At 28.6% G+C, this 23737-nt stretch overlaps 1 protein-coding gene across 1 annotated transcript; it reads left to right on the top strand.

The window, feature by feature from the left end:
• The first annotated feature begins 13526 nt into the window (after window positions 1-13526).
• On the top strand, window positions 13527-17928 carry LOC130807883 (uncharacterized). Its single transcript, XM_057673266.1, has 2 exons — window positions 13527-14093; window positions 15552-17928. The coding sequence occupies exons 1-2, from the start codon at window positions 13971-13973 to the stop codon at window positions 16638-16640; spliced, it is 1212 nt and encodes a 403-aa protein (XP_057529249.1). The 5' UTR covers window positions 13527-13970; the 3' UTR covers window positions 16641-17928.
• Window positions 17929-23737: the final 5809 nt, after the last annotated feature.

Raw genomic sequence — 23737 nt, 5'->3', positions numbered from 1 at the left:
ATTTTTCCCTTATTATTATTATTATTATTATTAAAATTTATAAATATTTATTAAGACTTTGAAAATTTACTCTTTTACTTAACATTTTAATTTTAAAATGAATTGAACAAGACTCAAGAAAGAAATGTAACTTTGAAAGATAAACTCCTGACATGTACAAGTAGGATAGCTCAAAAATCTAACCATAAACATACCACAAGAAGTTTCCATCACTAGACCAATCAAGCATCTCAAATTTTCAACTTTCTAAATTTCATTTTCTTTTCATTTCCTTGTCATAAACTGTTCTTTTCTAACTTTCAATTTTTTATATGAATTTTCCTACTTTTTATTGTTTCTATACAAAAATTTATCCATGCACAATGCAATAAATGCATTACATTAATTACTTTTGACAAAGAAAAATAATTATTTTAGTAATTCCATTGTGATTTTTATTACTATAAGGCCCACTATTTTAAGAAAATATAGACTTTTATCATTGAAAATGATAGTATCTATTCCGATCAGCATCAAAATGTACCTTCAAAAAACATTATCAAAATCAAATGGAGTATATTTTTCAAAGAATTTAATGTCAAAATTCAATGTGGAAAATCGTACGTAACATACACCTTATAATATTTTATAAAGGCAAAAAAATTAATAAAATAAATATTTGATGTGAAAGGTTGTTTACCAAATTATCAACTCCTTAATTATTAAATTTATATTTTCATGGACTATTAAAAATGGTTTTAAATTTATTAGTCTATTGTAATTGTAATAAAACATTTTCGTTGTATATTAAAAAATTGAAAACCTAATAGAGAGGTCCCTTTAATGAAGAATTGTTTTTCCCCCATAATTTTTATCCATTTTTGGACCACATTAAATTAAATATATGTTGTCAGTGATACAACTCACATGCAATGAGTTTTCTCTCTCAAAGTCAGGAAAAAAGAAATAAGTTTGCCCGCATTTGATGGCATTATTCAGGAGTTGTTATTTTCAAATCTTTACATTGAGCTAGATTTGTCCACAAAACAGCAGATATTGAACTCCTAACAAATTTATTTGATCTTTCTTTTCATAGAAACATATTATGGCATATCTAGCTTGAGCTCATCTGGTCATGTAAAATAATTTTAAATATTATATATAATTATATTTTAGATGAGTTGATTTGTGTTTGTATTGTATTATATATATATATGATTAGGGATAAAAGCCTAATTAGCGTGTTTTACTTAAATTGACACTTGTTTTTTTTTTCCTTGATCCATCGCTAAACATATTGGGTCGAAGATGGTGAAATTACTAAAATAAAGAGATTCGATTGGTATTATTCAATTGTTGAAATGTGGTCATTGGGAGTATCTTTTAAGTACGTGCATGGCAAGGCAGAAAAATTTCTCATGGTGTAGTGTGAATAAATCTTAACACGAAAATTAAAGAAAAAAAAATTTCTAATTGTTAAGTTAATCATGATTTTCGGTCATAGTGATTATTGAATTGTATAATATATATGATGTAGGAGACAATTAGTAAAATTGTTAATTTAAGTTGTTAATCTAATCACGTATTTAAATCTTAGTCACTGACTTTTATACTACTAAAAAGATATTTAATGCAAAATATTAAATTAAAAAAAACTATATAAATTTTGAAAATTTGATAAAAATTTATACTTATGGGATTTAATCACTATATTTATCTTAATATAAACATTAAAATAAAAGGAAATTCAATCTCTAGTATATTGTGGTGGTTGTCTTTCGTATAAATTGTAATTAAGTCCAATTACTATAGAATACCCTACTTAAAATGCGAGATGAAGGCATCCTAAGTATCCTAATTCCAAAAAACAAATATTTTTTTAATTGTTTGATAGAAAATAATATTGATGACTAATATATATAATATCTTAAATATTTTACCAGCTAATTAAAGTTAACTAATAGTAACAATATATACAAGGAACAAAATTAAATAATTCAAAATATATATAGGTTGTTTTTACATGCATGCATACTGTTATGAATGGTAGTATACTAATGTGATTATAAATGATAGTATACTAATGTGTGACTTGAGTGCACATTAAAGGGTTGAATTCATGTGTGTGACTCTTGAGTTGTGGAATCCAAAAGGGTGTAATAAGGTGAAGAGTATTCATGGGAATTATTGGTGTTAATGAAGATTAAGGTGAAGAGTCTCATGTGTGTGACTCTTGAGATAATGCCTTTTCAAGTTCTTAGAGTTATTTCATAGTATTCATTACCCTAAATTAACTATGTATTTATGTGAGCCATTCATCTTCAAGTACCTAGCACTATAAATAGGGCTCTCATACCCACACTTCAAGTATGCAAAACACATCAAACACAACCCTTAAGCCAAACACATAGCCTATTGTTGTTATCTCTATCTCAATTGTAATTCTTCATATTGAAGTGTTTTTTGTATTCATTTGATATAATATAAACATAAACTACACACCACGGAGGACGTAGCCATCATTGGGTGAACCTCCTTAAATCTTTGTGTCCTTGTTTGTTACTTTGTCAAACTTAATTTTGCTCATTGTTGTTTGTTCTTAACATCGTAAGTATTTGGCGATCGTTTTCACATACAAATTAAAAAGTGTATTATGTAATAGTCGTTTTGTATTATTTTTATTAATGACAATGGCTGATCAATTTTTTTTTTATCTTATTCATACATTTTAAAACTCATTCAATAAAGTTCATACACAAAATTCATTATTTTTTTTCGTTAATCATCAAATATCTAACTTTCCCCAAAAACAACCTTTAATTAATTCTCTTTAATGTTAATTGAAATCGAAGTAAAAACATCATAATGTGAGTAAAAGATTAACGGCATAGAATTTGTATGTGTTGGAGACACATAAGCATGGTGTGTTGAGTTGATATCTTTGGATGGATGGAATGAATGAATGACTAGACTTGTGAATTGTGATGTTGTGAATAAGTGTGTGGTGCTCTTAGGCGTGGCAAGTGGCTACACAAAGCCTTGAATAAGGAATTGTCATGAAATCTTTTGTTGATACGATGCTTACAATTACTACAACAAGACATGGGAACATTAGTGGTCAACTTTGCATCATCATTATCATCTTTAGGAACTTCATTTTTCATTGTTTTTATTGTTTTTGTTTTTAACTTTTGTTCTACTTTTTATTGAATGAGAAAAAGATAATTCACCATGAATAGTTTTAGGTGATTTTTGATTTGAAATACAAATCTTATGTTGGCAAACATTGAGATCACATTCCACATATTGTATTTTTGATATGTTTGACAACACATCATAAATAAAGCTCACGTGAAATCGAATATATTTTATATAAATTAAAATATACTTTCTGTATCTGTTAAGAAAAGACAAATTTTTGTATAAATTCTTCTTTAAATTGATTTGTGTTACCCCAGATTTAACTTTAACAAAAAGATTGATAGACTACTCATATCAAGAAGGTGCATCTTCTATTCATGGGAGCCTATTTGCTAAGAACTCCATAATTAAGCGTAGTTAGTGGAGAGCAATCTTAAGATGAGTGAATTCTTGGAAAGTTTTCCAGGGTGCGCACGAGTGAAGCCAAAGTGCGCTAGAAACACTTATGTTGGTCTGTGGGGCCAGTCTTGTCTCCATGAATAGTCACCAATGGTTCGTTGGACCAGGGTGTTACAAATGGTATTAGAGCAACCTTACGACCATGGCTGATTATGTGTACAGTGCACCTAGCGGGGGAAAAGATCCTAAAACTACGGTCCAACGAGGACGTTGTATTTCTAAGTGGGAGTGAGTGTGATACTCTAGATTTAACTTTTAAAAAAAAGATTGATAGACTACTCATATCAACAAGGTGCATCTTTTATTCATGGGATTCTATTTGTTAAGAACTCCACACTTAAGCGTGCTTGGTGGAGAGCAATCTTAAAATGGGTGACCTCTTGATAAGTTTTTTCGAGTACGCACGAGTGAGGCCAAAGTGCGCTAGAAAAACTTGTGTTGGTCTGTGGGGCTAGTCTATAGTCTCCATGAGTAGTCACTAGTGGTATGTTAGACCAGAGTGTTACAGATTCCCATTTGTGTCCTAATTTAATACTCTCTCTTATTTATTCACCATACGTGTCTCATTTGGTTTTTGAATGCTATTAAATAATCACTATTTATATGTATTTTATTCTTAATCTATTAGTTAAAACATAGTCAAGTGAAATTTTTTTTAATTCTTCTTAATGTAAATATTATTATCAAAAATTTTTATAATTTTTAATTATGTACACTGGCTGATTATTTAAATTGAAAAATACATCTAATAATGTAAAAAGCAAATGCGATATGCCTGACACATATGGTGAATAAATGGCGCTTATTATTTGTTAGGAAACTAGAGATTTGTTACAAAAAAATTGGTACAAAATTGACAAAATAAAATTAGCAACAAATTTCTAAGGATCCTTGACAAAAAAGAAATGGATGACAAAATTGTCAGTTGAATGCGCATATCTAACAAAATGCAAAATAATATAAATATCTAAAATTATGCCTTTTGCATTACATTTTGATACTCTTCTGTGAGACGGTCTAAGTTAAGTAATTGGTTCAGGCCTAATAATTTTTTGAAAAAATTCTATTTCAAGACTTAAAGGACAATTCCAAGACTTAAAAATACAATTTTAAGACTTAAAAGGTCAACTTTAAAATTTTTAATATCAATTTTGATGTTTGAGTCATCCTATTTTAAAGTTGAAATGAGAATTTTAAGTTTTGCAATTGGTCTTTTAATTCTTTTAATTGATCTTTTAAGTATTAGAATTGACCTTTTAAGTCTTAAATTTGTCTAATTTCATGACTTAAAATGTAAATTTCAAATACTTGAAATTGGACTTTTAAGTCATCAAATTGGTTTTTTTAACTCTTAAATTGACATTTTAATATGTGAAATTGGTAAAAAATATATATATACAATTGGCCTGGCCCAATAAAACACGTCTCACAAGTGAGACGGTCTCATCCAAGATTTTGTGTTTTGTGTTATAAACAAGGACAATCTAGCATTAGGGTTAAGTAATATGGACCCGACCCAAATGGGTTTAAACTTAGTCAGATTCACAAAATTGGTCATTATGTGTTGAAGACACTAGACAAAACCTTCTGATCATGTGGGTTTTAGGTTCAACATCCAGGTAGTGAATAGTGAACAGTAATTCCCTTTAATATAATTAACTTTGAGAATTGACTACACATCTCTGTCTTTTAACATGTACAAACAAATTACAAATGTTAAGTGTGTACCATTTAAGGGTAATTCTTGTTAATTATATTGTCGGAAAAAGGGAAGAAGACTAAATAAAGTTATTCCTAATCCTTTTCATTAGGGTTTTGACTAAACATTAATATAAAATATAGGAGTGGAAATGGTATAATTTTTTATATAAATTAATTCTTATATTTTTTTTGGTTATACGCTATTTAATGTATATTTATCATTTTGATTTTTAATATATTTAGCTACATATACTAAATGAGGCAAAGGTTAATGAATGCTTTTGGAGTGTTTGTTAATAAAAATGATATAATATATTATGAGTAAATCAGAAAACAAAATTAAAAAAAAATATTAAGGTGTGATTTAATGATAAGTTCCAAATTTTATGTTATACTTCTACTACGTTTTATATATATATATATATATATATATATATATATATATATATAATTAAAATTTTAGAAATATTATTGTTTTTATTATTTGATATTGAATATATATATATATATATATATATATATATATATATAGATGTAGGATCAAATGAGAAGGATTTTAAAATGAGAAGGGTGAGAAGGATTTTTGTTTGATTTTTTTTGGTTACTATATATACAAAAAAGGATACTATGTTATAAATTTAAGAACATTTTAAAAATTATTTCATAGTTACCTTTCTGTGTAACATAGTAACTTTTACAATTATGAGTTTTTGGCTCAATCGTGACCATAGATTTTTTTATTTTAGTGAAATCAAGGGTGTAGAGTCCTTCTTACCCTTCTCATTTTCAACTACTTCTCAATGGATCCCTCCCCTATATATATATATATATATATATATATATATATATATATATATATATATATATATATAAATTTATGTTAATGAATATAAAAAGTTAATATTATGAATGTCTTGGGGTATCCGTTAGCAAGATTAAGTAATGAATATAAAAAGTTAATATTATGAAAGTATGCATTATAATATACTCCCTTTGTTTTCAAATGTTTTTCTCATTTATTTTTTTCACAGATTTCAATACAATCTTTAAATCAAATAATTTTAATTGTGAGTTTTTAAAATTCTAATAAGTTGATACTTAGAAAGTATATATATTGATATGAATCCAACAAGATCCCACATAAATATGTTTTTTCTTATAGATCGATGAGAAATCGTAGTCAAAATTTGATACTAAAATTCGTAAATTATATTTGAGAAGAACATATGAAAACAAGAACATATGAAAACGAAGAGAGTATTAGTTAATCCCAAACAAGGCGTTGATTGAGATGGGCCATGCTGCATGGTAGTCGGGGTAGAGGATACGCCATGAACAGAGGTTTGTGGGCATAGAAGCTTGCTTGTAATGTATCGTACGATAAGACTTAAACCTAAATATAATTGGTTCATTTTCACCAAAAGAGTAAGAGCCAAAAGACAAACCCAGGTTGGGTAGTTGGTAAGCCAACATTTCTGTGCTCTGACCATTTAACCCGACCTAAGCCCACTACTCTGCACAGGGCACACTTTTCCAAAGGGAGTGGTTGTACCACACGTGTGTCGCAACCATGTGAGTACCCACCTCCGAGTACGCATGTGATTACGATTCCTAAACGATTACTGAATGGGCCTACCTTGACTTCCTGCTTGTGCAACTTCTGTTTATTAAGCGTTTTGGGCTTTTAAAATGGGCTTATAGGTAAATTACGGTCCATTTATACGGAATGGCATAATTTGTATAACACAAATTTTTAGTTGAGACGGTCTTTACAAAAGACCTCTTAATATATGGGCTGACCCATATTTTAAATTTTTTAAAAATATTTAAATAAATAAAATGAAAATTGATTCGGACGCGCAGTTTCTTAATCACTCCTTAATAACTTTTTAACTACCATTTCTCATTTTTCAATCTCTTGTCTGACAAACCACTAAACTTTCCAAAACATTATCTCCTTCTTTAAGTTTTGCTCTTACAATCTTCATTTTTGATATTAAAGCATTCCATTTTCATGCTTCAATTTCTCTTTCTCATCTTCACCATTTGCAGTTCTCATCAAAGGTATGTATTTTATGTTTTTTCTTTTCTAAATGCATTTTCATTTTCGATCTTCAACATTTGCAATTTCATCAAAGGTATATATATTTATGCCTCATCTTCTCCATTTTCGTTTTTAAAGCTTTTATTTTTGTTTTTTTTGAGGTTAAATTTGTTTGTTTTTCGATTTTTACTTGTTCTTGTTTTAAGGTCTTAAAAATGGAAAAGATAAGTGATGATGCTTTCTTGGCTTCTGTATTCGCAAAGAAGATCTAAAAGGTTCCTTCTAAGGATCAAAATGATAATCTTCAAGAGTCAAAGGTGGCTAATAAAGTATCTAAACAAAGGACTTATAGTAGTTGGAATTATAATATTGTATATAATGTGTATTTGAGTTATAATAGTGTGTATTTTTGTCGTATTGTTATGTATTTATATTTTAGAATTATGTTGGAATTATAATAATGTGTATTTGGATTTATAATATTGTGTATTTGGGTTTTTATAATAGTTTGTATATGTCATATTGTTATGTATTCATATTTGGAATTATGTTGGAATTATAATAATGTGTATTTTGATTTACAATATTGTATATTTGGATTTATAATAGTATGTATTTATGTTTATAATTGTGTGTAGTTTATAATATTTGGGTTTATAAAGTAATGTTACAATCCCAACTAAATAATATTATACCCTCAACTAACAATTTTATAATCACAATTAAACTATGTTATAACCCTTCTAAACTATGTTATAGCCCAATAAAACTATGTTATAACCCCACCTTAACAATGTTATACTCCATACTACATTATGTTATAACCCTAACTAAAAATGATATAACCCACACTACACAATGTTATACTCGCAATTACACCAAAGTATGTCAAATGTTCGCACTTATAATACCAATTATATTATGATATAACCACAAATATATGTTTTATATATGTTGTTATAACACAAAATATATTATGTTATAACCCGAAATGTATGTTGTTATGACACGAAATATATAATGTTATAACCAAAATACTAGACAATATTCAGGTTGTAGAAGAAGGATATAGTTGACGGTTGAACAAGGAAGATGAAAATCTAATATCTTCATAATCGAGGCTTTATTTTGCTTGGGGAAGAAGTAGTTAATCATTAGACTTTTCATATTCCTTCCCAAATCTCACGCGCGTTGATGAATGAGACAATAATTTTTTTTTTTAAAAAAAGGGTTTAACTAAATATAGTAATGTGGGCTGGGCTCTTTTGAGAGGTGTCTATACTATAGACGGTCTCTCAAGAGATGACCTGTTTGTATAATTATAAGACTAAATTTTTGTAGGAATAAAAAGTTCAGCCCATATTTGTATTTTTTCTTTAATTTGTATTGGTTGGGCTATTTAGCCTATATATCTAATGTGTTTTTCAGAGAGACTGTTTCTCAAAACAATTTGTGTAAAAGGTTAGGATTTAGGAAATGCAAATGAATTGAAGGAGAGATGGCAATCTTTGTACTTTGACCTTTATGAATACAATTTAGAATTTTAACAGCTATTTTTCTTTTCAAATTTTTATTTACACTAAGAGGAAAATAGAAATAAAGAGAAAGAAAAGGGTGAAATTGAGGGATTGTATTTCCCAACACATAATAGGAAAGGGGTGAAATTGAGTGGAGATCTACATAGAGTAAATGGGGATTTGAAAGAAAAATAGCCAATAAAATTCTAAATTGTATTCATAAATGTCAAAGTACAAAGATTGCCATCGAATTAAAACTCAGGGAACAAATTAAAAGAAAGAACTTTAACAATTTAATTAAATAAATCCTTCCAACTTAAGAAGAATTTGGAAGGATAACATTCTAATCTCCCTTTGCATTCTCTTCACTTTCCTTCTCTCCATTTCTCTAACATTTCCTTTTCTTTTATAACGTCATCCAAAATTAAGCTAATCACTTTAGTTGTTTATCTTAGCACGCCATTTTGTTTGTTAAAGTCGACATTTTTATGTATTAAAATGCATACTTTAGTTGTTTAAAGGAACTATTTTATAGACACATCTCATTGTGAGATAAGCTTATACAAGAGTTGGTTTCTTTCTATTCAAAATAGGCTAAAGAATCTGAGAGGAAATAAACTTTTTTGTATGTAATGACAATTAATCAAATCATTGTGGCAATGGTGAAAGTAAAGCCCTCACCACTAGGTTAACATGAGCAGTATACACTGAATATGATGACAATTTTAATATTAATTAATATATTTTTTCAATGCTTATTCATAAGCCAAGTTTGGGAAACAAGTTTTGGTCCAAGTTTATAGATGTTGTCATAGGCCAACATGCTGCATCAGATTAAAGTAATGGGCTAGTTTACTAGAGGCCCATGGACCGAAACGAACTCTAAGAGAATTAACGAATCATAAGATATGTTTGAAGTGGTTTATAACTATTTAAATAATTGTTAATCATCAAAGTGTTGATTTTAACTTTGACTTAAGGTAGACATTGACTGAGAATTATAAAGTGAAGCACACTTAGCCTAAGGATTCATGATTGATGCTATATACATTATAATGGCTGACGTTGACTTAATTTATTTAAGCGTATAAGTCTAAAGTGGATCACGTTGACTTGAGTTGACTTAATTAATGGTTAAGTCCATTGGAGTTTTGGAATACGACACTTTACTACCTCTTTCCTACCAATTTCTAAGGTGTACACATTCTATTCTTCTTGGAGCATTATTTACATTGGACATGTGTAGGTTGCATGATTAAATCCGATTCTTTTTTATACGTAAACGATTTTTGCTCTTCTACAATTTGATTATCTTTTTATCATGTTGTCATGTTTAACACAACTCAATTAAAATGTTATATTCTATTTGATTGAAGCTTTAAATATATTATATAGTTTATAATTCTTTTATTTTCATTATCTGTTATTATACAATATATTTCACACAATATATTTAAGTATTTAACATCTTGATGCATTTCATACTTAATTATCAATTTTGTAGGAAAACTTTATTATTCTCCTTAAGAATTTTATGGGACTAAAATTCTAATGGATTTTTTTTAAGATCTAGCCTTACAGTTCGACTCAATAATTTCTAGATACAATGAGTCTGAGTTTGAGTTTGAATTCGGATTCAGAAATAATTGGTTTTGAATTTGGGTCAAACATTTTTATATCCAAATTTATTCTTAATCAGACTCACCTGACTTGACCAATGAGTCATTTTAAACTCGACCAATGACCTGCTTATACTTAATTTTAAACCCCATTAATCTATTTTAAAGCTATCGGATCCATTTTAATTCTAGACTTAACCTAGCAACCTATTGACTTCATCATCAATTCTCCCTTTTGAATGGAATCAAGAGAGTGGTGTTTCTATTTCAAATGGATATCTAGTGATGAATCAAGAGATAAATTGAATTGTGTGGATTAAATTACAATAATATTAAAATGTATGGATAAAATTAAAAGAAAGTAGTGCGTCTATTTTTAAATTGAAAAATAATAGCAAAATTAGCAAAAAACTCTAAAATAGATAACGTGATAAACTGAAAGGGACATAGAAAGTAAACCTTCAAAAATATAAAAATAATGTAGTAAGAATAATTATGTGATGTTAGACCGATCAGACTCAATGAGTTTAGATTGGGTCTAAAAGTTTTAGACCCCGTAGATATCCAAGCTCAAGTTTACAAAAACAATGAGTACAATAGTTTTCCCCTTCCATTTATATTCAATTCAATCTTTCTCATTATCAAAAAGTGCTCACTTTATTGAGTAATTTTGTTCCACTGAAATTATTACATTCGTTTATTTAATATTACAATTTATTATATGGTTAAATGCTTCAATTGTTTTGCTATATTTATTATGCAATTTAATATTTTATTTTGATCATTTATTTAATATTATATAAATAAGCGATTAGATGATTCAATTAAAATTTCGATTGTTAATATTTTTTTCTTACACATTAAATAAAAATATAAAATAAACTTAAATGTAATAAGTATTTCAGATTAGAGTGATAACTAAGTGCTAAGTCTATACTTTTTCAAATTCCAACATTAATCAAACACGTTTAGAAGTGCAGTTGATAGAGAATTATAGATGTCTTTTCCAATTAGTAAATACCACCCTTGAATACGGATAAGAAAAGTTTGTGGGACAAACAATTGACTTAATGACTAATGCTCGTAAATGATCAAGAAATCTTTCCTCCACCTCTTTTTAGTAAGTTTTCGTTGTCCTCCCATATTTTTAGTTTTATCTATCATATTTTTTAAAATATTAGAACAATTTTAATTTCATCTTATGTTAATTCATTTCTAACTGCTAAACTATACACTAATTTATAGTCCATATATTGTTTTTGATAGCAAACTTAAAATAAAACACAAATAAATGAACTATTTTTGTGGGTATCGTATTTCAGTAAGACGAACATAAAATAAAAAGTTTATAAGTTAATAATTGTATTAATTAGACTATATACCACATATATAAAGTGCAACTCTCTCAAAAAGACATCTCGTACAAAAATTTGTGCAAATATATAGCTCACCCGAACCGTAGTTAGAACAACTCAATCCTAACTCCTAAGGTACACAAACGCCCTTCAGGCCTTCACACATCTTCCTAAATCAAATTTCATAATGACTAAAATACCCTTGGATAACCTATAGTTTTCAACTTTATGGGTACTAGTATAAAAACCCGTGTAATGCACAAATTTTTAAATATGTTAATACTTAAATGAAATTTTGGACTACTACAAATATTAAATGAAGGTGGATAATAAAATATTTACATATGTATATTGTCAGTGAAAATGAATTAAATATAAAGAAATCCAAAATACGTTGTTAATCAAGAGTTTATAGATTTTGAAACACCTCTATATATACTACATTCTCAGTACGATGACATATTTCACTATCCTTATCGCATATGAGAATTCTTAGTCTTTTCTTGCTAGTCACTCTAGAAATGACGACGTAAAATTATCAATGACTAAAAACAGGCTAAGGTAGAAATAGACCAACATGAGATACTGTTTGTCCTTTACTTTTATTAATATTCCTTATTTCCCTCTCACTATGAATTTCTTGAATGTAATTTAAACTCAATGTTATTCTGTAAAATATCATTAAACAACACTAAAGTTTCAGAGAAGAGAAATAGTATAAGCAAACAATTGGAATGGCCATATGAGGCTATTTATATTATAATTTCTACCATGAAAGTGTTTATACATTTTTATTTTTGTAAAAGAATAATTAAATTACAGAAAATCAGACAATATTTTTAGTTGATTGATTTTTATTGCATTATATTTGGTAGCTAAGATAGTTTGATTGCCTACACACTGATTGAAGTTGGTTGATTTTTTACATTAATTTATTTGTTCCATAATTATCATCTGGTTCAATATTTCTGACATTTTTTCTAAAATTCAAAATTGTAATTATGGTAATCTAACAATGTAAATGACTGAATTTAATGATCAATTAAATGAATTTATGTCGTTTAATTTTTTAACTATTGCGGGAAAAAGAAGTCAATTATGTACTTCTAATAATTTAATAATTGCAGTATAATTGGAATGAAAGTAATTAATTTTGCAGTATAATTTTCTACTAGTGGATTTTTTATTATTTTATCTATTTTTTAGTATAATTTTCTAAATTGTACATTTATATATAACAGTGTAATTGGAATTATTATGATTTATTATATTCATTAATGTATAAATTTTTTCAAAAATGCAAACTTGTAAATATGATAAGTTAAATTTCATTAATATTATCCAATGAAAAAAAATACTCCCTCCTATTCATCTTAAGTGTCCCATTTACTTTATGCACTCTATCCAATGCACTTATTTAATCCTTAATAAATCGAGTTATGTATAATTAAAAATTATAAAAAGTTGATATTAATAATCTTTACATCAAAACGAATCAAATAAGATCTCACATGACTATGTTTTAATTTATAGATTAATAATAAAATGCAATTTAAGAGTGGTAAATGAACAGTATCTCAAAAGTAAATGAGACACCTAAGCTGAATAAGAGGGAGTAAATAACATGGTGATAATCAAATTGCCCTTTTCTAAAATAAAATAAAATCAATAGAATGTGACATTATGTTTTATTTTGCCATTAAGACAAAATCAAACAAAACATCAAATACGATTTTAATAAAGGCTTAGAAAGATGTGTAGCATATAAAAAACTGAAGGCAAAAAACTGATGGAAAACGGCTAATCTTCCCAACAGCCTGAAAAAAGTCGAAACAATTGAACCCCATTAACAGAGAAGTTGTCTTCTCTTGCAACATTCTATCATCATAAAAAATCTATAAATTTCCTTAATTTCAGCACTTATTTCCCCATTTAAAAATCTTGTTTTTGGGATTTTTCTTCTTGTCATTATCATACATCTGGGGTTAAAGTTTCGATTTTTTTTATCTGGGTTTTCTTTATTTTGGTGAGGAAGTTGGGAAAATTTTGTAATTGTGAAGATAAATTGAGGGGTTTCTGGGCATTTTTTGGAGTATTTTTGAAGGAATTTTTGTGGGTTATTGAGATTAATTGAAAAAGTTTGGAACTTTATTTTATGATGTCTACCAAATTGTGTACTGCGAAAGATTTAGCAGAGAAAATGTCTTTGATGGCTGAACAAGGAGAACACTATTGCTCTAAGAAAACAGATGATTTGTGCAAAGATTGTTGTTGTCAGGTTATTTCTCTTGTATTTTCATATAATCTGATTTTGGGATTTTTAATTGATTGGAATTTTGTTTGCATTATCTTTTACATGTAATTCAAACCCTTAATTTTTATGTTTGATTTAGTCTAATGTGTAATAAATTGGCTGATTTAGATCAAGTTTCTTTGGTGAAGTGTTGTTTTTTCTAAAATCAATGGGAAATAGTTTTTTTTTTCCTTCTTTTTTTTGCTTAGGTCTTTTGTTAGCTTTGTAAATTGATTGGGACAATTGATTCACCATGCTCCTTCAATGTAGAAATATTTGGGATGTATTTTTGTTGGATCTTGAATTGGGGCTTTGTGTTTTGATTTTGCAATGTTTCACTTTAAATTAGTTTTTACTGTGATATGTATAAATATTCAAATTTTCTAGAAGCAATTTGTCTGATGTATTGTTCGTATGTGTTTCGTTTTTAATTTTGTCTGGAAAGTTAATTAGAATCAATGTCAGCCGATTTGAAAAAGAAAATTATGATCGGTTTTGTGTCAATTGGTGAACTATGTTATACTGATTAGAATAAGAACTTTATGTCGTATCCTATGTTACTCAAACTCCTCGTTTTGCTTCACGTATTCATGTTCGATCCTTGATGCTCGGGCATTATTATGGCACTTAGACACTTCATTTTAGGCCTAAAATTAAATATTTAGACATATCCATGGTTGTTAAAATCGCAATTCTGATCTACGATTCTACGATTTTACGATCCAAAAACAAGTGAGCCATTTGAATCGTAGGTAGAATCTTAAAGTTGTAGAATCTTACGATTCTAGTTGGAATAAAATTTTTAGATGTAGAATCATAACACGATCCTACGATATTTAATGATCCGATTCTACTAATTTAGTAATAATTATTATTAATTTTTCTTATGTACCATCTTTCACTAAATCTCTTTCACTTATATAAATAAATTTCATATGTATCATCATGAAAACTTTTAAAAAATAAATTTCTCAATCGGTTTGAAGATTTAAACTAATTATTAAAAAGTTTTCTTTACATTCTTAAAAATAAAGTCGAAGAAACTTTAATTTATAAATTTAGACTTTTAAAATGGATAATAGTGATAAGATACTATATAATTTAATATATTTAAGTTTATTTGGAGAATCGTACGATTCTACGATTCGATTCTATCTCTGTAAACAATTCTAAGTAGAATCCCGATTTTAACAACTTTGGACGTATTTGACACTTGAACCCTTGCCGGTATCCAACATCAGATACCAAGTCCAAGTAACATAGCTTGTATCTAATGAATAGGATGTGGTTTTTGGATGATAGCCTAATCAGGATTGTATTGAATGTTTTCAAAACTATTGAAAAGTTTGTAGGCTCATGTTCCATTAGATTTTTAGAGCTCTTCAGGAATTTTAGCATGATGTTGGTCAATCAGTTATTAATGGGTTGTTTTTCTTCAAGCAGTCAAGCAAATCAAGGATGTCTAGACTATGCTGTGTTCTTCGAGGGCTCGATTTGAAGACCTGTATATTCCTGTTTGTAGTCGTTCCTGTATGTACTATCGGTATCTACTTGCATGGGCAGAAAATCACCTATTTTCTTCGACCACTGTGGGAGAAACCACCTAAACCTTTCCATATAATCCCTCACTACTACAACGAAAACGTGACCATGGAACATCTCTGTAAGCTTCACGGGTGGGGTGTTCGTGAGTACCCTAGGCGTGTATACGATGCAGTTTTGTTCAGCAATGAACTTGATATACTCAATTTAAGATGGCGGGAGTTGTACCCTTATATTACTCAGTTCGTGCTGCTCGAGTCCAATTCCACATTTACCGGGATTCCGAAGCCTCTAGTTTTTGCTGCCAATAGAGACCGGTTTGAATTTGTGGAGCCTCGGTTGACTTATGGAAATATCGGGGGTCGTTTTGTTAAGGGAGAAAACCCATTTGTGGAGGAAGCATATCAGCGTGTTGCATTGGATCAACTCCTAAGAATCGCGGGCATTTCTGATGATGATCTTTTGATTATGTCGGATGTCGATGAGATACCGAGTAGGCATACCATCAATCTCTTAAGGTGGTGTGACAATACCCCAGATTTCCTTCACTTACAGCTCAAGAACTATTTATACTCGTTTGAATTCCTCGTAGATAACAACAGTTGGAGAGCCTCGATCCATAAATATCAGACGGGGAAAACGAAGTATGCCCATTTTCGACAGACTGATGACATGCTGGCTGATGCTGGGTGGCATTGCAGCTTTTGCTTTCGTCAAATCAACGAGTTTATATTCAAAATGAAAGCTTATAGCCACAGTGATAGAGTGAGATTTTCTCATTTCTTAAATCCCAAAAGAATTCAGAGAGTAATTTGCAAAGGGGACGATTTGTTCGATATGCTACCCGAGGAATACACATTTAAGGCAATCATCGGGAAGATGGGACTGATTCCTCATTCTTACTCCGCGGTTCATCTGCCATCATATCTTTTGGAGAATGCAGACAAATATAAGTTCCTTTTACCAGGAAATTGCATGAGAGAAAGTTAGCGATCTTCGTTTTCTTCTTCGGCTTCTTTGGCTATATAGGGTGGTGTTCAGAGAAACATTTTGATGAATGACAGTTGGTCATTCAACTTTGTCGGGAATCTTGTACATATCATCTCTGGAGCTCGATTTTGTTCGATTAATTGGTACATATCTCGTCCATATAGAGGAGTTTCCGATCTTGTGGAGCTAGTTAGCTTTGGTATGGTAAATGACTAATCTCATATACTCTTTCAGATTGAGATAATTCGAGGGTGTTTCGAGCAATAGACAGTTTTGTCTTCTGGTTTTGGACTAATATATTCGTATATTCTTTTTCCTCTATCTTTGGTTTATTGTGTTCTATGGATTCTTCTGGCTTATCATTATTCAATTCATTGATTTGTTTTTCTTTATCCATTTGAGTATTTTGCTTTGATGATTTTCAAAGATAGAAAAGGAAAAGGAAACTGAATGAAAATTAAGGGTCGAATTCAGGATAAGCCGAATACTCACGTCTACTTGTGTGAGCCAATTCGACTACTATTTTTGTGTGTTATATGTTGCAAATTCAAAATTTATGGGGTTTTTAATCAAATGACCCAGATCATAGACTAGGCTAGTCCGGGTCTAGATTCTCCCCTAAAAAGTTACCCATGTTGTTAGCTTGTTTGGATCTATGTTACTTGGACTCTTCATTTTGCTTCACGTACCTGTGTCCGATCCTTGATGCTTGGACATTTGCATGGCACTAAACACTTTATTTTAGACGTAAAATTTAATATTTAGACGTATTTAACACTTGGACACGTACTAATTTCCTACATTAATATCAGAGTCCAAGTAACATCGGTTAGGATTGTTCCAAGAGTTTTGGCTGAATAGTTGGTAGATAAAACTGTTTTCAGAAAGCTGTGTCATAGAATATATGGCTTGTGAGGAATTATTGCTTTTGTATTCATAGTTCATACACAACTTCATGTCTAAATGTCTTTAATTTAGTGTTAAAAAGAATTGATTCAACCAGATAAGAAAGGGAATCCATACAATTGTCAACTGATTTCTTTATCCACATATCCTCATTCTTTAAGGGGAAGTTGTAGGTGGAAGATTGTTTAACTGTTGCTATGCCAACTGCCAAGCTATATATCATTTTTCTGTTGTATTTTGGTATTAGATTTTGAGAGGACAATATAAGATGAAGTCCAATCATGTTTGGGTTGAGTTAGGTCATTTTAATTTTTCGTGTGAAATGGTCTTACCGTAAGACATTTCTTATATATGGGTTGAAGTGACAGAGGTCATAATTTTATTTTTCTCGTTTTGAATTTGTTATAATTAAAGTAAAAACTTTTTAGATGTAATATAGTAAATTTAAAGAAACAAAAGAAATACTGTTTGAAATTATATTGGATATATTTAAACTAGGTTGTACTGAATCTACAAAGAAGAAGACCATCATCATGAGTTCAAACTACAAAATATTTTTATTAATTGTTTTTATATTTATTTATTTAGAAACTTATGGGTTGTTACCTTTATAATAGAGATTAATTCCCCTAATTATAGTGATTTTATATCCAACATATCTTGATTAAAAAAAAAATTATTCTGAGTAATAGAGATTCTAATCTCTACACCATAAGTACCCAATTATAAATGTTTTTGATATGGTAGTATAAGCTTAAGTCCAACATTTTTCTTGAATAAATTTTGAATAAATTTTATATGAGATCGTCTTATTATTATCCAAGTTTTATATAAAAAGCTTTAATTTTAAAATAAATATTTTAATATTCAAAATAAAATTTTAAATTAATTTAATTAAATTATTTAGTCCATCACTTAACTGTGAGATCGTTTTCAATAAAAATGTGTTCTTCCTTAATTTTAAATGATGCATTTAATGTTAGCATAAAAAAAATATACTACATTTACGTGTACAGTCAACGATAAACTAAGGCATGATGAAGTATCGTTGGTGTACTAAGTTCAATATATATTCCTTTTCGTTAAACTTACGCCAATTTCATGCGCTGATATATTCCATTGCTATGAACACTAAAAAGGGCCGGTCTGAATAATTTATTTGTTAATTATTAAAATAAGTTTTGAGAAATTTTAATTTTCAAAGTATGGTTTTTCTTTTTTGCAGCAAAAAAATTTACTATAATTTTGTTCGCTATTACTAACAATGAACACAATAAAAAAAACGTCATAACATTAGATTTGACAATAAATAAAAACAATATTTATTCGTTGCTGATAATTGTGGACATACTATTGGTTTTTTTGTTCCTTTAAACATTACGATATTATCTTGTTCGCTGTTAGTAACAGTGAATAACAGCGAATAAAGCTGTGGTAAATTTATTCTCTTCTTCATTGTTAGTAACTAAGAACAAATCCCAATCTTAAACTGAGACACAGAGACGCTTATTTTGAGAATTAAAATTTTTCAAAGCTTATTTTAAAATTTATTTTAAAAAAGTTTATTTTTATTCCATTTTCCTGTGATTGATTAGGTGCCTTTGGTATACAACCTTGAAGCTAAGCCTTAGATCTTTGGCTCCTCCTCTCATTGACTTGGATACCCTTGGTGAATTATTGTCATTATTGTTCATTCTTGTCGGAGTAATTTGACATTTCTCTGTTTATTCAAAAAAAAGTATAATTTTTAATAGCAAAGCTTAAGAAAAAAAAAAGCAAGTGGTAATCTCTAATGTAATTTTTATCACATATAAATGTACGTAATGGATAAAAAAAAATCATCCATGTAGTAATAGAAAAAGAATTCCTTTTACTTAAAAAAAAACTCTTTGAATTATTATTATGACCATACCATCAATAAAATATCTATATTTTTTTATTTTGTATATAAGAAGGTTTTTTTTTTCATTTATATTGTACTCTTAATTTGTCTCATTTAATTTTTCGTATTAATTAAATACTTTTTATGAATATGACTTTATTTATAATACTCCACGTACTGAAATCTTAAACAAATTTATAATTACGTAATTAAAAAATAAAGGACATCATCTATAATATTGCACTAAAATACCATTTGTTACTTTTCTTAATCTTTATTGTCATGAAAAGTAATCTCAAATAGATTTAGGAGTATTTCATTTAAAGACCCTATAAAATTATATATATATATATATATATATATATATATATATATATATATATATATATATATATATATATATATATATAACACATCACTTGATAAAGATGATCATCAATAGGACGAACTGTTTTTTTTAAGGCTTTGCGCTTGTATGTGGCTAACTTATTTTAATAATATATCTTTTTTAGTTTAACTGCTTTGATCTACATTTAATTAGAATTTATTAATTAATAAGTAGCTTTTTTAGGCAAAAACCCAAAAAGGAATCAATAAAAAAAGACTTTGTTAGGCGGATCTCTTATATAAAATTTACCTTTTGAAGATATTCCAAAACAGATTCTTCAATAGTTTTTTTCCAAAGAAAAATTCCGAAGTAGATGCATTCTTATCTCTATTATCTAAATCTTAACATTCTAAGTTCCAAAAACAGAATCGAGACATTTGATCATTTTTTTGGCTCAACGACTTGACTAAAATATTATATCTTTCCGAATTTTAATTATCAATTTAAATTTTTATTGGTTTAGCTGGTTCTAAAACCAAATTAAAAGCTTAAGATAATAATTGAAACCCAAAATATAAAATATACTTATTAGGAACTCTGTGTACATGAAACGATAGAACACATTATTCTTATTATGTATCATCAACTTAATTATTAAATAAGAAATTTCGTTTAATAATATGTTAATTTCAAAAACAAATAGTTCATTTTGTATATGAAAAATAAATAAATAAATAAATAAAAATACAATTTAAGAGATTGAAAAAGTGAAATCTGAAGAAATTCTTAGTGCGGAATTCGATATACTTAATTTGTATTAATTATTCAATGAGAGGAAACAAAAATATTACGGAATATTAATATTAAGAAAACTAAATTCAGAATAACATAAAATAAAAAATTAAATATTCTACTAATATTCTACTTTCCTACAAAATCCTCTTAAAGTAACATATAAGTTACTTTAGCTAAACATTAGACTCACATACTCGTGTATTTAGATTTTAGTGGCGGATCATTAGTTGAAAGTTGAAGAAGATTAATGTTGTTATCTAATTTAAATCTAAACATAAAAAAAATTAAAAATAGGAGAGGCAAGATTTGACTCCTAATCCTCTTGGGTTCAAATACTACAACTTCTTTATCACTAAGCCATTTTATTACAAATGTTAGCCAATCATTTTAATCTTCAGTAATTGGGTGTATTCAAAAATATATAGTAAGAATTAAAAATGAATCATGGCCTTAAGTGTAAATAAGGTTGAGACATACGGTATACAAGTTTTTTACTCTTAAGTTGAAACATAATTAACTGAGATCTTGTTGGATTATATTTGTATTAATGTAAAAATTATTAATATCAATTTTTTATAATTGAAAAATTACCGAGAATAATACAATCTTTCATTAATTTACCTACAATGATGCCAATTATTAACACCAACTTAGGGGAGTTTTTTTTTAAATAATACCAACTTTAATTTAGTTTATTAACTAATTTATCAATTTTTTTGTCATATAATCTCCTATAAATTGAATTTTGACATGTTAGGGATATTCTAGGAAAATACTCCCCAAGTTCATATTATCCATGATTAATCAAAAATTACTATTATCGTAGATAAATAAGTAAATATTATATTATTCCTGATAATTTTCTTTTATAATTTTAATTTATGTTAAATTAGATATATTAAAATTTAAATAAATAATAAGTGCTTTGACATATATGCCAAACTAAATGGAATACATAAAGAGAATTAGAGGGACTATTGAATAAGAATGTAGAATCAAGACATGTTCTAAGTTCTAACTCTATATAAAGCACTAGTTAGTTAGTCATAACTCACATAACTAACATATTTGGCCCCCCAAATCACATAATCTAACCAACTATTATAATTAGCCATCTTTTCTTACTCGAAACACCAAACAATGAGGAGAAGCTATGAGTTCAAACAAGAGAGTCGTACCATGCAAGAGAAAAGAAGCTGGAGTACTTATTCCAAACCCTCTTATGAACAATATTATGATGTACAACCACCACCATCCATGCAAAAAGTTCTTGATAAGAACCCTTTGATCTCGTCATCCTTTCATTATGAGCCTTGTGATGATGAAAATCATAACCAATACCAACAAGTGGTTGTCCATGATGGCCGTAGGGCCCACTACGGCCATCATGATAACCGCAGTCAGTATGGGTCGTCATACCAATTTGAGGCGAAAAAGAACAACCATCATGAAAGCGGCATACCCCGACCCCCTCTAGGGTACGTAAGCCGCCCTCAAGTTGTTGATCAAGAAGTTAATAGCCACCAACATGGGTGGCATTATCGTGAGCCGGTTTTTAGAATCAACAATAACAATAACAGTAATAATAACAATAATAACGGATTCATTGAAGATTATTCTAGGAAGAAACTTTATAATTATGGTGGAGAGAATGATGATCATGATTATTATGATTATGGAGAAACAATGAATGAAGGTAATTTGGAGAGTTTGATTAAAAAATTAGGTGGAATGGAAAAGGTAAAGAAAATTGAGGTAATTGAATATGAGAGGACAACATATAGAGGAGGAAGACAAGAGTGGAAAGTGTTGAGTAATGATAGCATCCCAAATGATAGAACTCCTTGGGTGAAGGGGTTATAGATATAATAGTAATTAATAATAACTAAAATGATGATTAAGTTATATTAATCATCTAATAATGGTGAGAATTAATGAACGTACTCTAGTTTTTAAGGTTTCATGCATGCATGTTATTTTAGTAAGTCATGTTATCAAATTTATGTATGGTTGTATTCATGGTCTTGTGGATGGTGATGAATGCCACCCAAGACAAGTATCTAATATATGTTATAATGTATTTGTCTTAAGTTATCGTTATTGTTGTTTATGCACTAATAAAATCGTTCATATAGTTCATTCGATGATTCAAATAAATTCCTGTAACATTTATATTTGATTCAACTAAATACCTATTAACCTTCCATTTCAAAATCGCTCATATAGTTGCAAGTTTCTACCAATATAAACCCAGTAGAAATTTAGTCGGTAAATTTCAACTGTTTTGTGGTTAGTCGATGAACGTGTGTCTTTTTACAGTGAGAATCTCACCAAAATAAAGGATATGACCATACGTAAGTGATTAGCATTACATTAAAACGTAAGAATTAAGGTAGGCTAACTAAACGATAGTGTATAGGATGACAAATAGGCACTTGAATTCAAAAGCGTCCAACAGGCAAAAGGCATAAAATCATTTTGTTGAAGATGCGAAGAGATATTTGATGCTTGATTAGTCCAATTAGAAGATGAAGTGTTATCATTTGAGGTTTGGGAATGAAAATTATAAGACTAATTAAAAGATAGGTTTAAAAGTCGGATTAATAGGTGCCAATTACATGGAATATGTTTTACATCCTTTATTTTGGATTGTGATGGGAATTGTTGGTTCTTGGTTTGGGGTTTATTGCTTTAAACAAAGTTACAAAGATAATTTAAGGAAGTAAGAGCTTGCATTGGATTAGTCAGTGGTTAGCGGCTTATTCTTTCACCTTTTTAACAGTGATTACATTCTTACTACTACCTATAGGAAGAATATATCCCTTTTTTCCCTTGTATGTGGTTTGAGGAGGTTTTCTAACTAGTCTATCTCCTATTTTTTAAATTTCTTTTAAAGATAATGAATTGAAGATTATTAAATAAGCTTTAATGAAGAGTATTGTGCATTTGACCTTTTTAATATTCAAACCTCACCTCATTGTCCTCCGGCCGTTTCTCCAAAACATGATTATAAATTTAACGATCTAAAGTTGATTCAAGACGGTTTTTTGTAAGTATAGAGTAAGTTGAAGAAAAAGAAATGATAGATAAAGAGGAAAACGAGAATCAAATTCATAATCTTACTTGAGGAAGATAACACTTACTCCAACTAAGATAAGACGTAATTTTTAAACTTAACATAATCTT

Source organism: Amaranthus tricolor, chromosome 3 (genome assembly GCF_026212465.1).
Source record: "Amaranthus tricolor cultivar Red isolate AtriRed21 chromosome 3, ASM2621246v1, whole genome shotgun sequence".
NCBI classification, from domain to species: Eukaryota; Viridiplantae; Streptophyta; class Magnoliopsida; order Caryophyllales; family Amaranthaceae; genus Amaranthus; species Amaranthus tricolor.
This window is presented reverse-complemented; position numbering and strand designations above follow the sequence as displayed.

What these genes read in the sequence shown, in the direction of transcription:
- LOC130807883 (XM_057673266.1), top strand. Translation starts at nt 13,971, where the DNA reads ATGATGTCTACCAAATTGTGTACTGCGAAAGATTTAGCAGAGAAAATG. An exon ending in GCAAAGATTGTTGTTGTCAG is followed by an intron (nt 14,094 to 15,551) that starts GTTATTTCTCTT and finishes TTCTTCAAGCAG; the next exon opens with TCAAGCAAATCAAGGATGTC.